This window comes from Beta vulgaris, chromosome 7 (assembly GCF_026745355.1).
Source record: "Beta vulgaris subsp. vulgaris cultivar EL10 chromosome 7, EL10.2, whole genome shotgun sequence".
NCBI lineage: Eukaryota > Viridiplantae > Streptophyta > Magnoliopsida > Caryophyllales > Amaranthaceae > Beta > Beta vulgaris.
Window position 1 is genome coordinate 47,551,325 of NC_079208.1, and position 12,960 is coordinate 47,564,284.

The 12,960-nt window shown below is 36.4% G+C and overlaps 1 protein-coding gene across 1 annotated transcript; it reads left to right on the forward strand.

Moving 5' to 3' along the window:
• Window positions 1-853: 853 nt before the first annotated feature.
• Window positions 854-7,249, forward strand: LOC104908546 (hypothetical protein). Its single transcript, XM_010697664.4, has 4 exons — window positions 854-1,266; window positions 1,573-1,846; window positions 4,831-4,925; window positions 5,110-7,249. Exons 2-4 carry the CDS (start codon window positions 1,594-1,596, stop codon window positions 6,922-6,924), a joined length of 2,163 nt encoding a protein of 720 aa, XP_010695966.1. The 5' UTR covers window positions 854-1,266; window positions 1,573-1,593; the 3' UTR covers window positions 6,925-7,249.
• Window positions 7,250-12,960: the final 5,711 nt, after the last annotated feature.

The window sequence follows — 12,960 nt, forward strand, 5'->3', positions numbered from 1 at the left end:
TACCAAGGATGTCTTGGCCTAATGGTTAAGATTGAGGTGCTGTGAACGATAGGTCACAGGTTCGAATCCCCCCTCCCCTTCTTCGTACTTTAACCAACCTTTAAAAGCTATTTTGACACTATGATTTTTTAAAAACACCTATCTTATTACAAAAGTCAAATAGGTCAGATCTTAAAATTGTACAAATTTTGATATTTTTAATACCAATCAAAGAATTTGGAACTACGATTATCCACTATCGAACCAAAAAGATCTGACAATAATAATGACAAACGAAATTCAATCTTAATGAGCATTTATTCTTCTTAAATTCTTACCTAATCTTCATCATTTCCTTCATTACATCATAATCCAATGTTTCATAGCAATACCACACAAAATATCTCTTATAAACATCTACATACATCGTACTCCATCAACTTTTAGCACTATATTATCTTCTCCACCAATAATTAAATCCATCCCTTCATTAAACAGAAGATTAAAATCTTAATTAATTTCTTAACCCTTACTCTCACACACAACTCCTTTATCTTCATTGGGTTATACTCAAAATAACAAATCTAATCCAACAAATTACCTCCTTTACCCCTAATTTCCCTTCCATCATTCCAAATCAACCAAGATTTCACAAGGGCAAAATAGTAACTTCACATCAAACAAAGCAACCTTCAATGAAAGTTCCCCAAATGTAACAAAAATACAGGCAAAAAATTAAGACAAAGAAGGAAAGCCACGTGGCATAATACCCATATAAATAATTTCGGATAAATTTTCTCCCTAAAAAAAACCTGCTTACGTGTACATAAATCTGTAGCCTCCCTATAAATATCCCCTTCTTTTTCTCTTTCTCTCTCCTCTCTCATTTTCATTCTCATCCATTTCTCTTTCTCTCTCTATTTTAACCGATTAGAACGACACTCAGACACATACATTACATTACATACACCACTCTTCTTTCTTTCTCTCTCTACTGTATTTCTTCTTCATTCTTTGTTTTCCCCCCAAATTTCTAGGGTTTTTTTTTTTTACGATTGTTTTAACTTCGATCCATTTTCTCTCTCCTTCAAGATCTTGTTGCTGTGATTTTATTCTCTCTTTCTGTCTGTCTTGGCTCGAGATCCGGGCCAAGTACAGAAAAAATTAACCGATTGATTTATTCTTGAAGGTTGGATTTCGATTAGAGTTTTTGTGTTTTTGATCGATTTATCGGAGTTTTTGAAGCTCGCTGTTGCTGTTTTATGCTGGTTTGATTGATTTATCCAGGTAATTTGTCGTTCTTCGTTTTGATAGAATCTTCTAATTTCGTTGTTGATGTTTCTGCTGTTTAATTTGTGTGTTTTGTGATAGTGTGGTTTGATTATAGCTTGAATTTAGTGGATAGGAATCATTGGAAGTAAATGCTTTAGAAATGTTGATTTCTTGAACTTTTTTTTTTAATGTTGTTTACTAGGTTTGAACTCTTGTTTGAGTTTTAGAAATGTGTTGTTAGAGTTAGGAATGTTGGAGGAAGTTAGATGGAACTTTCTGGAGTGATTTTGATAAGTGCTGATGTTTTTTTTGTGGTTTTAGGGTTGAGTTGAGGGCAAGGAAATGGCGTCGAAGGAGCCCAAGGAGGGATTGTTGACAGAACAGCAGAGGGAGATGATGAAGATAGCGTCCATGAATATAGAGAATTCTGTACCGGCTTCTTCAAAGTTGTTATCATCGTCACCTAAGGGCTTGTCCTCTTCGCCGAAATCTACTTCTTTTCTTGGTGGAGGAGGAGGTGGTGGTGGTGGGAAAGCGCCTTCTGTAAAACATGTCCGTCGCTCACATTCAGGGAAGGTTATCAGAGTCAAGAAGGGTGAGTATAATTATGTTCGCCATGCTTTTATGTCGTGTTCATGATTTTTTTTTGCCGTTGATTTGGAAATGGATTATGATTAATCTACCAATGAATGTATCTGTCGTATGTGAATTCAATAATTTAGTGTTGTGGGCTTTGATAATTCCATGCTTTTAAGTAGTAAAATGAAGGTCAGTCTCCTTTGTCTATCTTTTCTTTTCTTCTTTGTGGTCGCATGACCTGAATGTGGTGTACAATTTTTAAGTAATTTGGGGTATCAATCCCTTAGATGCTGTTTTCATGTGACTATGTGAGCCTCTTTTTGTTAGGCTTTATTCTTTTTGCATGGTAAAATTAAGTTTCAAGAACGACAAGTTCAGATTAGTTTTGAATATGCTCAAGCGTGTTCTTATAAGTTGAGATAATGGCTACTCAAGTCTAATTGATAACTAATACAAGGCCAAGTCTGATTTATGACTAATACAAGTTCAGATCAGTGAATTTTAAAGTGATAGATGCCTACAAATGGCCTTGTTTTAGTCAAATGGTTGTGTGTGGAAATATGCGAGTACTTTTTGCCGTATTCTAATTTTCTCTCTTTTGCTTATTCTTTGTACTTTCCTCTATTCTTGGCTACTATAACAAAAGGTAAGTAGCAGAACTGCTGGCAATTCGTGACATTACGACATGTATATAATTGTTGTGGTGCTCAATTACTTATGCTAGTGTTTACTGGTATCTCGACATGAAATCTGTATTTCATACTCAAAATCATTGATATACTTTTGGCCCTTGTAGCGTTGAAATTCTATTTTTTAACTAATATTGTTTGATGTGGGATTGAGTGCCGAGGACACATGTTGGTTTGAACTTTGAAGTCAAGATTGCTTGCCACGGTATGAGGTTTCTGCATGGTTGCTTTTGTCTCGCCTGGTCAAAAGGGTATTCAGTAAACCTGCTGACAACATGTTGAATATTCTGTTATGAAAAAATGCATATGGGAAAGTTAATTTTATTGAGCTGAAGTCCGTTTTCTCACTCAAATGTTCAAAAAGAACAAGTTGGATTGCTTATGTACATTATGGAGGCATGGATGACCAAATCTGGTCCTAAAATTGAACTCCCTCCATCTCAAATGAACTTCTCACTTGACTTTTAGTCTCCAAAACCATTGTTTTACTGTTATTGATTTTAAATATGTTTTAATAATTGTTAAGATTTAATATTTCAGAAACCCATTTAGAATCAAATGTAAGTGCTCCTAATGCAGAAGTATGAAGTTTATCGCGGGACGGAAAGAGCTCTACATATGATGGGAGACAATTAAATTCACAGTTCAGAATAGTGCATATACTTGGACGTCACCAAAGTAGTTATTGGACCTTTTGAATTATGATTCATTAGGGGGTGAATATGTGTAAATGTTTTGATTGTCCAAAGTGGAAGTGGCCAGATTTTTGTTGCCTCTTGCTTTTTAATCTATAGGCTTGCAATTGTGTCATGGTCAATTCAAAATAGTACTTTGTTTGGATGAGAGGGTTCGGAGAAATGGGGATAGAAAGGTGATTAAGGTGAATTTTCTCGTGCTTTGAATGGTAAGTTGGGAAGTGGTGGAACAAGATCAGGAAGGATCCAGTTTCTTCCCACTTTGATGTACTACAGTCATGCAGAGGTAGAAAGATTAAAAAGGGAAATTTTCTTTTCCCCTTCCCTTCAAAAAATTTTTGTAACAATTTCTACAGGGAACATCATTGCTGATTACTGTTTCAAGTTCTTTGCTTGACTTATGGGCTTATGGCTGCCAAAGAAATTACTTGCTTCGTTTTAGGTTAACTGTTGAAGTGGACAAATCATGCATGTTATGTATAGTACAACAGTAACAACATCAATAAGTACCGTGCCCCTCAAATAAAAAATCTTCACGGGGTCAGCAACACAAATTAAGATTCCCCTGAATCACTTGTGTGAATCTTCTCTTTCCTACACTCCCATAAGGAGCAATACAATCCAGAGTTAAGGTGGTAAAACAATCTGTAATTAACTTTTGTGGAATTGTGCATTAAAGCATAACAGGGTAGTGATTGAAGATTTAGGATAGCGTTGAAACATCCAAAATCAGAAGTTGGACAACCAATCTTGAATTCAGGTAATGATACGGAAGCATTAGTGATCTCACTTCCTGTTTGTATCCATAGACTAGCAATATTAAATGATTCCATATAAAAACTATGAAAGAGTCTCTTCCCAGACACGTGTCCAATAGAGAGCAAGGGGAATGGTGCCATTTTAATGAAAATAATTTGACGACTTTGGAACTCGCGCTTTAACTTGTTAGGACAATGCTATGCTGGATGAGTACCAAAGTAATACTACGTCTTCATGTCATATAGACAGGGTACTAGTTGTTCTTTTGAATAAGCCTACATTCACCAGGGCACAATTTTAATGCTTTAAACTAAGGTCTAATGTATGCATGTCTATCTTCTTTGTACTCAAAGAATGTGCTTTCCAACGTTTTCTTTCTCCTTTTATGAGTGCTGTGGAAGATTCAGCGTAAAAGCATTCACGTATTGACTTTCTGAGCAAGAACATCTTGTCATTGCTCAGTTTGTTGCTCTGATTAGTTGTCGTCACATTTGGTTTATAATGTTCTCTGATGACTTGCAGCGGTTTATCATATTCAATACTATTTTAAAGTAGTCTTGTGCACTGTGGTCTACTTCTAGTAGAGCACTGAAAGTGATGGTTTCTTAGAAGGTGGGAGCTTTGAGGTGCTTTTAGTTGTGATGTTTTTTGATAGTCAATAGTTAATATTTTCTAGCTATTGGTCTATGTATGTTTGTCTCTTTGAGCTCTTTTGATGCATTATTTCCTGAAAATATATCATTTTTCTCTTTTTGTCATCCTTTCATTGTAAAAATAATAATGTTGTCTGCTTCTTTGGATGATGCATACCAACTACATTATTGTCCTAAGATTGGTTGCTTCCACTATGATGTCAGAGGGTGCTGGCGGCAAGGGAACCTGGGGAAGGCTACTTGACACTGATTGTGAAGCGCATATTGATCGTAATGATCCTAACTACGATAGTGGGGAGGTAATCTTCAGGCCTCTACTTGCGAAACTTTGAGCTTAGTAGACAGCAGACTGTCATATAGCATTTGCTCAAACTTTTTGATAGTTTTTGTTTAGCTCTCTTTGTGAAGCTGCACTATTACAATAAGTTTTTTTACTTGGTGTCCTTTCCTTGTGTAAATCAAATTTTATCTTGAATGATGTAGGAGCCATACAAGCTTATTGAAACAACTGTCACTGACCCCTTGGATGATTACAAGAAAGCTGTAGTTTCAATCATAGAGGAATACTTTAACACTGGTGCTGTGGAGGTGGCTGCATCTGATCTTAGGGAACTGGGATCAAGCAAATACCATGCTTATTTTATTAAGAGGCTTGTGTCAATGGCTATGGACAGGCATGATAAGGAGAAAGAGATGGCTTCTGTTTTGCTTTCAGCTCTTTATGCAGATGTCATCAGTCCAACCCAGATTAGTCAGGGTTTCATTCTGTTGCTTGAATCTGCAGATGACCTGTCGGTTGATATTCCTGATGCAGTTAATGTACTTGCCTTATTTGTTGCCCGTGCTGTTGTTGATGACATCCTTCCACCGGCATTTGTCACAAGAGTGCAGAAAAATCTTCCGCAGGCATCCAAGGGGCTTCTGGTCGTTCAGATTGCTGAGAAGAGTTATCTCTCTGCCCCACATCATGCTGAACTAGTGGAGCGCAAATGGGGAGGAAGTACTCACCTGACAGTTGAAGAAGTAAAGAAGAAAATTTCTGAGCTGTTGAAGGAATATGTCGAGAATGGAGATGCATTGGAAGCCTGTAGGTGCATTAGAGAATTGGGAGTTTCATTTTTTCACCATGAGGTTGTGAAGAAAGCTTTGGTTCTTGCCATGGAATCCCGAACAGCTGAATCTCTCATTATGAAGTTGTTGAAGGAAGCATCTGAAGAAGGTGTGATAAGCACCAGTCAGATGATCAAGGGATTCTATCGGGTTGAAGAAAGCCTTGATGACCTTTCGCTGGACATCCCATCTGCTAGATCGATGTTCCAGTCCTTGGTACCTAGGGCAATTTCTGAAGGATGGCTCGATGTTTCATTTTCAAAATCTACTGCAGAAGACAGAGAATTTCCCAAACACGATGATGAGAAGGTGAAACGGTACAAGGAGGAGATTGTGGCAATAATTCATGAATACTTCCTCTCTGATGACATCCCTGAACTCATTCATAGTCTTGAAGATCTTGGGGCCCCGGAGTTGAATCCAGTTTTCTTGAAGAAGCTCATCACCCTTGCCATGGACCGTAAAAATAGGGAAAAAGAGATGGCATCTGTTCTTCTGTCTGCACTGCACATAGAGATTTTCTCCACAGATGACATTGTTAGTGGCTTTGTAATGCTCCTGGAATCAGCTGAAGACACAGCACTTGACATATTGGATGCCTCAAATGAGCTTGCTCTTTTCCTGGCTAGGGCAGTGATAGATGATGTACTGGCCCCATTGAACCTCGATGAGATTGCAAGCAAGCTGCCACCTAACTGTAGTGGAAGCGAAACTGTACATATGGCTAGATCGCTTGTGTTCTCCCGTCATGCAGGTGAGAGGCTTCTCCGCTGTTGGGGAGGTGGCTCCGGGTGGGCCGTAGAGGACGCAAAGGACAAGATAATGAAACTTCTTGAGGAGTATGAGAGTGGAGGTGTTGTTGGGGAAGCATGCCAGTGTATTAGGGATATTGGGATGCCTTTCTTCAACCACGAGGTTGTGAAGAAAGCACTAGTTATGGCGATGGAAAAGAAAAATGATCGGATGCTTGATCTTCTTCAGGTTTGCTTCACTGAAGGGCTCATCACGATCAATCAGATGACTAAAGGGTTTGCTCGTGTCAATGACGGCCTCGATGACTTGGCGCTTGACATTCCAAATGCCCAGGATAAATTTGAAGCTTATGCAGAGCATGCTAAGAAACGAGGCTGGATCCTGCCAGGTTTCGACTCTTTTGCAGAAGATGGCTTGTTGGCTGCTGTTTCTTAGAGGGAGTAGATGTTATTTTATATTTGCTTCTTTCTTCCATGGTAACTGTGTTTTGCTCGTTAACCTCGCAGTGCCCCGCTGTTAGTTGGCTCCTATGACGTTCTTTTTTCGTTTTACTTGGATTCGCCATCTGATATGATAGAGTTCATTTTGAGGGTTAGATGTATAAAGTTCCTCTCTCTATTAAGATTGACTTTGGCTTAGACTTTTGAATCACTCTGCTTCAGTTTGGAAGAGGTATATATGTTCAATATATGCTTCTGTTATTTGTATTTTGGCTGAAACGTTTTTGGTAATGTATGGTGACCCCGTTGAGCAGACTGTAGATCTCGGTGGTGGTTAAATAAATTTGAGGAGTCGCCATTTTCACAACAAGAACATCAAACAGAATGGTGGGGGTGAAGATGATGTTCAACTTAAATCTACGTATTAGAACACGATAACTCGAATCTTAGGCTCCGTTTGGTAGGGTGTAAATATTTTTCATGAAAATGAGTTTTCCTTTTCCTTTCATTTTTCGTTGTTTGGTTTAATAAGGGGTGTAAAATAAGAATTCCATTAAGGGAACTTTAGGTGAAAATCATTTCTAGTGATTAAATTTCATAGAATCTATATAAGGGGTTGCTTTTATCTCACTCGAGCTCCTTTCATTTTACTTTTAAAAGAGAAATACAACCATTTTTTAAATCAAAAACGAATAAGTTCACAAACTATAACACTCATAAAATTTGGCCAAAAAGTTATTTAATTTATGAATTTAGAAATTTGAAATGGCTTTTATAGGTTTGATCTTCATAAAACTGAGTTTTGGAATAGGTGCACCAAGAGATGTGTGCTCTCTGGTGCACCTACTTAATTGTGGAACCTCACGATCTTTTTCCACTGGTTCATCTGTTTCAAGTAGTGACAATTGTGATTCTAACAATTCATCTACATTTTCTTCTCCTCTAGCCCCTCTTAGAAAGTCAACTATACCCAATAAATTCCCTTCACATCTTACTGTCTTTCAATTCACCCTTCCTCCTCCTAAAGCTGTTACTATTACACGACATTTGTGTAATTTAGTTCAGCTCAGTCCTTTTGTTCACCAAGCTTTTCTTCATCTCTTGATTCCCTACAAAAACCATCTTCTTACAAACTTGCTGCTACTGATATCAATTGATCCTTGTTTGGAACAAAGAAATCAAAGCTCTTAATGACAATAATACCTAGGATGTGGTTCCATTACCCTCTAACAAGAAGCCTATAGGGTGTAAGTGGATGTACAAGGTAAAGCTCAAAGCAGATGGTAGTTTGGAGAGGTATAAAGCCAGGTTAGTAGTAAAGTGTTCCACAAAAGATATGGTATTGACTACCAAGAAACCTTTTCTTCTGTAGTTAAAATGACTATATCGTGAAAAGCATTCTTGCTGTTGTTGTTTCTAAGGGGTGGAGATCTACATCAATTGGATGTAAATAATGCACTTCTTCATGGGGATTCCATGAAAAAGTGTACATGAAGATGCATGAAGGAGTTCTAATCCTAACAATCATGTTTGCAAGTTAAAAAAATTTCTTTATGGATTGAAAGAAGCATCAAGGCAGTAATTTGCCAAGCTTGTGCATGAGCTTACTCATTTGGGTTTCAAGCAGTCTAAGCATGATTATTCCTTGTTCATCAAGAAGTATTCTGGTTCTCTTGCTATTGCAGCAGTCATTGTTGATGACATTATTGTCACGAGCACATACCCTACTTCTGTTCATTCTCTTAAAGCTCATCTTAATAAGGTCTTTAGCATTAAGGACCTAGGAAAGCTCCATTTTTTTCTTGGTATTGAAGTAAATTATACTTCTGATAGCATCACACTTAACAGAAGTTCACTAAACAACTTCTATAGTTTGTCGGGCTTTCTTCTAGCAGATCAGTTGCTACTCCTCTCCCACTTAATTTAAAATCATTAGCTGATGAAAGTGATTAATGTATTGATCCAAAATTGTACAGAAGTCTTGTGGGAAGCTCAACTTCTTGACTAATACTAAACCTGACTTATGTGATATTGTACAAACTCCGAGCCAGTTCATGCGTACTCCTAGAGCTGCTCGCTATACAATGCTCTTATGCAAACTCTCAAGTATGTGGCTTCTACTCCTAGTCAAGGGATTCTTTTAAGAGCTACATATCATCTTTAGTTCTCTCCAAACATACACTGACAGTGATTGGGGTGCCTGCCCTAACTCATGAAGATCCATTTCTGGCTATGTTCATTTACTTGGATCTTCTCCCATTAGTCGGAAGAGCAAGAAACAATCCATAGTTTCAAAATCTTCCTTAAAAGCAGAGTACAAGGCTATGGCCACTGCTGCTTCAAAAGTCACATGGTTAATTAGTAAGATTACTAGAAGAGTTTGGAGTCACTCAATTGCAGCCTGTTTCTTTACACTGACAATCAAAGTGCTTTGCACATTGCCCACAATACTATGTTTCATGAGAGAATGAAACACATAGAGATTGATTGTCACTTTACAAGGGATAAAATCATGGAAGGTTTGCTTGAAGTTCACTACTTGCCTACTACTCAACAAATTGTAGATGATTTCACCAAAATACTACCTTATTCTCAGTCCAACAACCTCTTATCCAAGCTTGTCATGCTTCATTCTTCTTCCCTGTTAAGCTTGAAGGGGGGAGGGGGTATTGGTGATAGTCCTATTGAGCTACCTTCCTATACAAGCTAGTTAACTACTTATTGACTTTTTGTTATAAAGGTGTCATTTTGGCAACAATCTCTTCCCTTTATGTTATGGATGTCATGCTGGCATTCTCCAAGATTAGTCTGTAAATACAATTGTACTACTGTAAGAATTATTTTAATCATTATCTTTCTCTTACATAAACACTATAACAATGTGAGCATTCTCTCTCAATGAAATCATTTGATTCTTTAATTACTCTTACATTGATTGATTGAATGTATAATCGGTTTTTACTTATTATAATAATAGATTTTATTTTCAGTCCTTCAAAAAATAATAAGGTAAGATAAGTCCAGTTAAATTTAGAAAAGTTCTAATAAATTCAGTTCAACAATAAAAAAAAGGTATCAAGGTACAATATATTCAGATAAGTCCAAATAAGGACTAATAAGTTTAGTTAAATTCAAATAAGTTCATATAACAAAAAATAAGTCAAATTGAATATACTCATAAACCAATATGTTGCCTTATTTGGCAATTATCGGATAATTGTATAGCTGTTAGCTAATTGTATTAGCTAATTGTATTAGCTAATTTGACTAACTGATTGTATCAGTGGTTTGTATAAAGGTGTTTGACAAGTAATTGGTTGCTACATAATTGTGTAGATGGTCAATAAGGACATGTGCATAATCCATTGTTATAATTTTTATAAAATGTAATTTAGCTCATTCATTTTGAAACATTTAACATCAAAAAGGTCCTTCCCCAACTTTTTCAAAAAAGAGCTTTTTAGCTCAATCAACTACTTGAAACCTCTCTTTATCAAATATCAAACTTAGAAAAGTGACTAGTCAGATTCTTTAATATGAGTTGAAACCTCTAATTTGCCTCAAACTTCTATTTATCAAACAAGGCCTATGATCCTATTTGGAAAGCAGCTGATAGCTAATTGTATCACCTAATTGTATAAAGGTGTTTGATAAGTAGTTGATTGCTAACTAATAGTGTAAAATGACAATGAGGATATGGGTATTATGTATATTATTGTACTTTGTTTATTAATGTAATTTTCAATAATTTTAGGATATAATGTTGACAGGCTATAGTCGTATCACCTAATTCAATAGTATCCCAAAGTCCTCTAACAAATAGTAGTCAGGGAAGTTCCACATGGAAAATAATGTTCTTTTCCTAACTGTCGATCAAGTCTAGATTATAGGGAACGAGTGTTGTTGATTATTATGCTACCCTAGACAATAATTATATCAAAAACATCAATAATAAAGAGCCTAGGGTATGGGTTCACCAATGAACAATAATTTCAGGATGAAAAACAACAATCAATAATTAATAATGCAGTTAAACATGTTGGTTTGTTCTCTCGAATCGAAATCAACCATAGAATGATATTAATAGGCTCTCGCAATTTATTAATACCAAATCTACGTATTGAAACTAGCCTTAATATCAAGTTTATACCTCTCGGCGCATAACCTAATATCACAATACTATAACAATCAAATCTGGCCAAATTAGATTGAATAGAGATAATACATTCAACAGGAATCAACATACATCATCAAGTATCCATACTTTATAAACATCCCTTCATAACTCATCATGGATCCCCATAACCCTAGAAATAGACTACTCAATCATAATGGAAGCAAACATACTCATGGTGAAACAAGTAAACATGATGAATAAATAATCAAGTGTTAAATAAGAATAATAAGAGAAAAGAAGGAATACCAACTCTAGAACCAATCTTGTAAATTTAACGCTTCAATTGAAATTTCAATGTAAAAATGAGAAAAAGTAATACTAGGATTCTTAAGTAATTAAAGAGTACTTAGAAAACTCAAACCTCAAAGTATAATAATAAAACGTAGTTTTTTAACCCTAAAAGGATAAGTATTTATATTAAAACCAAAACTGGCACAACACACGCTTCAGAAACCTTAAAAGAGCTCCGCCCGACCAACCTGGGCAGAATCCGCCCGATCGGGTGGTTGTCAGGTCATAAATCATAGAATAGGAAATAGCGCCCCGCCCGGTCGGGCCCGCAACAAAATATTTTCTTTTTATCCAAATCTTCTCCAACCGATGAAATTTGGCTAAGTAAGGGCGCCCGAGAAGCCAGGGCGGATTCCGCCCAGCGGGGCAGTCGTCAGCCGGCACAAAATCTCTATCTTCAAAACGCCATAACTTCTTCGTTATTCGTCAGAATTAGGCAAGTGACCACTCGTTGGAAAGCTCTTGAAATGTAGAATCTAACCCAATTAAAATTACTCCATTTGGATTTGTAGAACTTGAGATATAATCAAAATATTTTCTTTTTATCCAAATCTTCTCCAACTGATGAAATTTGGCTAAGTAAGGGTTCCCGGGTAGCCGGGGCGGATTCCTCCCAAGCCAGGTGCACTAGTAGAATAAATGCTTATTGTTGCGGTCCTTAAGTGGGTTTTGGGTGCGCAACAATTAAGGGGGCAACAATAGGTAATTAATATATTGCTGCAGTTTCTAGGCAAAACCACAACAATATATTTATGTCATATCAAGTTCAAAGAGCATATTGCTGAGATTTTTGAGGGAAAACCGCAGTAATATTCCTTATTTAATAATAATAAAAAGCATATTGCTGCGGTTCCTGAGGAAAACCGCAGCAATACACCTTTTTATTATTATTAAATAAGGCATATTTGTTGCGGTTTTCCCCAGAAACCGCAACAATATGCTTAATTTTTTTAAAAAAAAAAACTTTTATGCACAAATACATAATTGGGAAGCTATGCAACCTCGAGGAAGCTATGTAGCAAGTAGAATGCAGCAATATGCAATAAAATTTTATCCATAAATCTCGGCAGAGCCTCGTTTGTAAATTGGATAAACCCATAATTGGGAATTAACCTGTACAACAACCAACAACCAACATCCACCATCCAAATTCAAAATTCCATCCAACAACCAACATCTCCAACATCCATCATCCGAAATTCCATCCAACAACCAAATCTCCAACATCCACCATCCGAATTCCAAGTTCAAAAATAAATAAATATGATTGAATCCAACACAAATATCTTGCAAATCCATATATATATATATATATATAAATAAAAGTGAGTTCATGTGATAATGCATACTTACATGAGAAATGAGAATGAATTTTACACGATATAACTCTTATGAATAAGTGATGTAACTCTAATGAAAAAGTTATGTAACTCCAAAAAAAAGAATATTAGAAAAAAATTCAAAAAAATTTTTTTTTTTTGGGCTGAAAAATTTTTAGGGGGTATAACTCTAATGAACAAGTGTTGCAACTCTGATCCAACCGTGTGGCTTAGATTCATTCTC

Excerpts from the sequence above, each read along its gene's own strand:
- LOC104908546 (XM_010697664.4), top strand. The coding sequence starts at position 1,594 with ATGGCGTCGAAGGAGCCCAAGGAGGGATTGTTGACAGAACAGCAGAGG. Across the intron at positions 1,847-4,830 it reads GGTTATCAGAGTCAAGAAGG|AGGGTGCTGGCGGCAAGGGA; the intron begins GTGAGTATAATT and ends CTATGATGTCAG. Across the intron at positions 4,926-5,109 it reads CTAACTACGATAGTGGGGAG|GAGCCATACAAGCTTATTGA; the intron begins GTAATCTTCAGG and ends TGAATGATGTAG.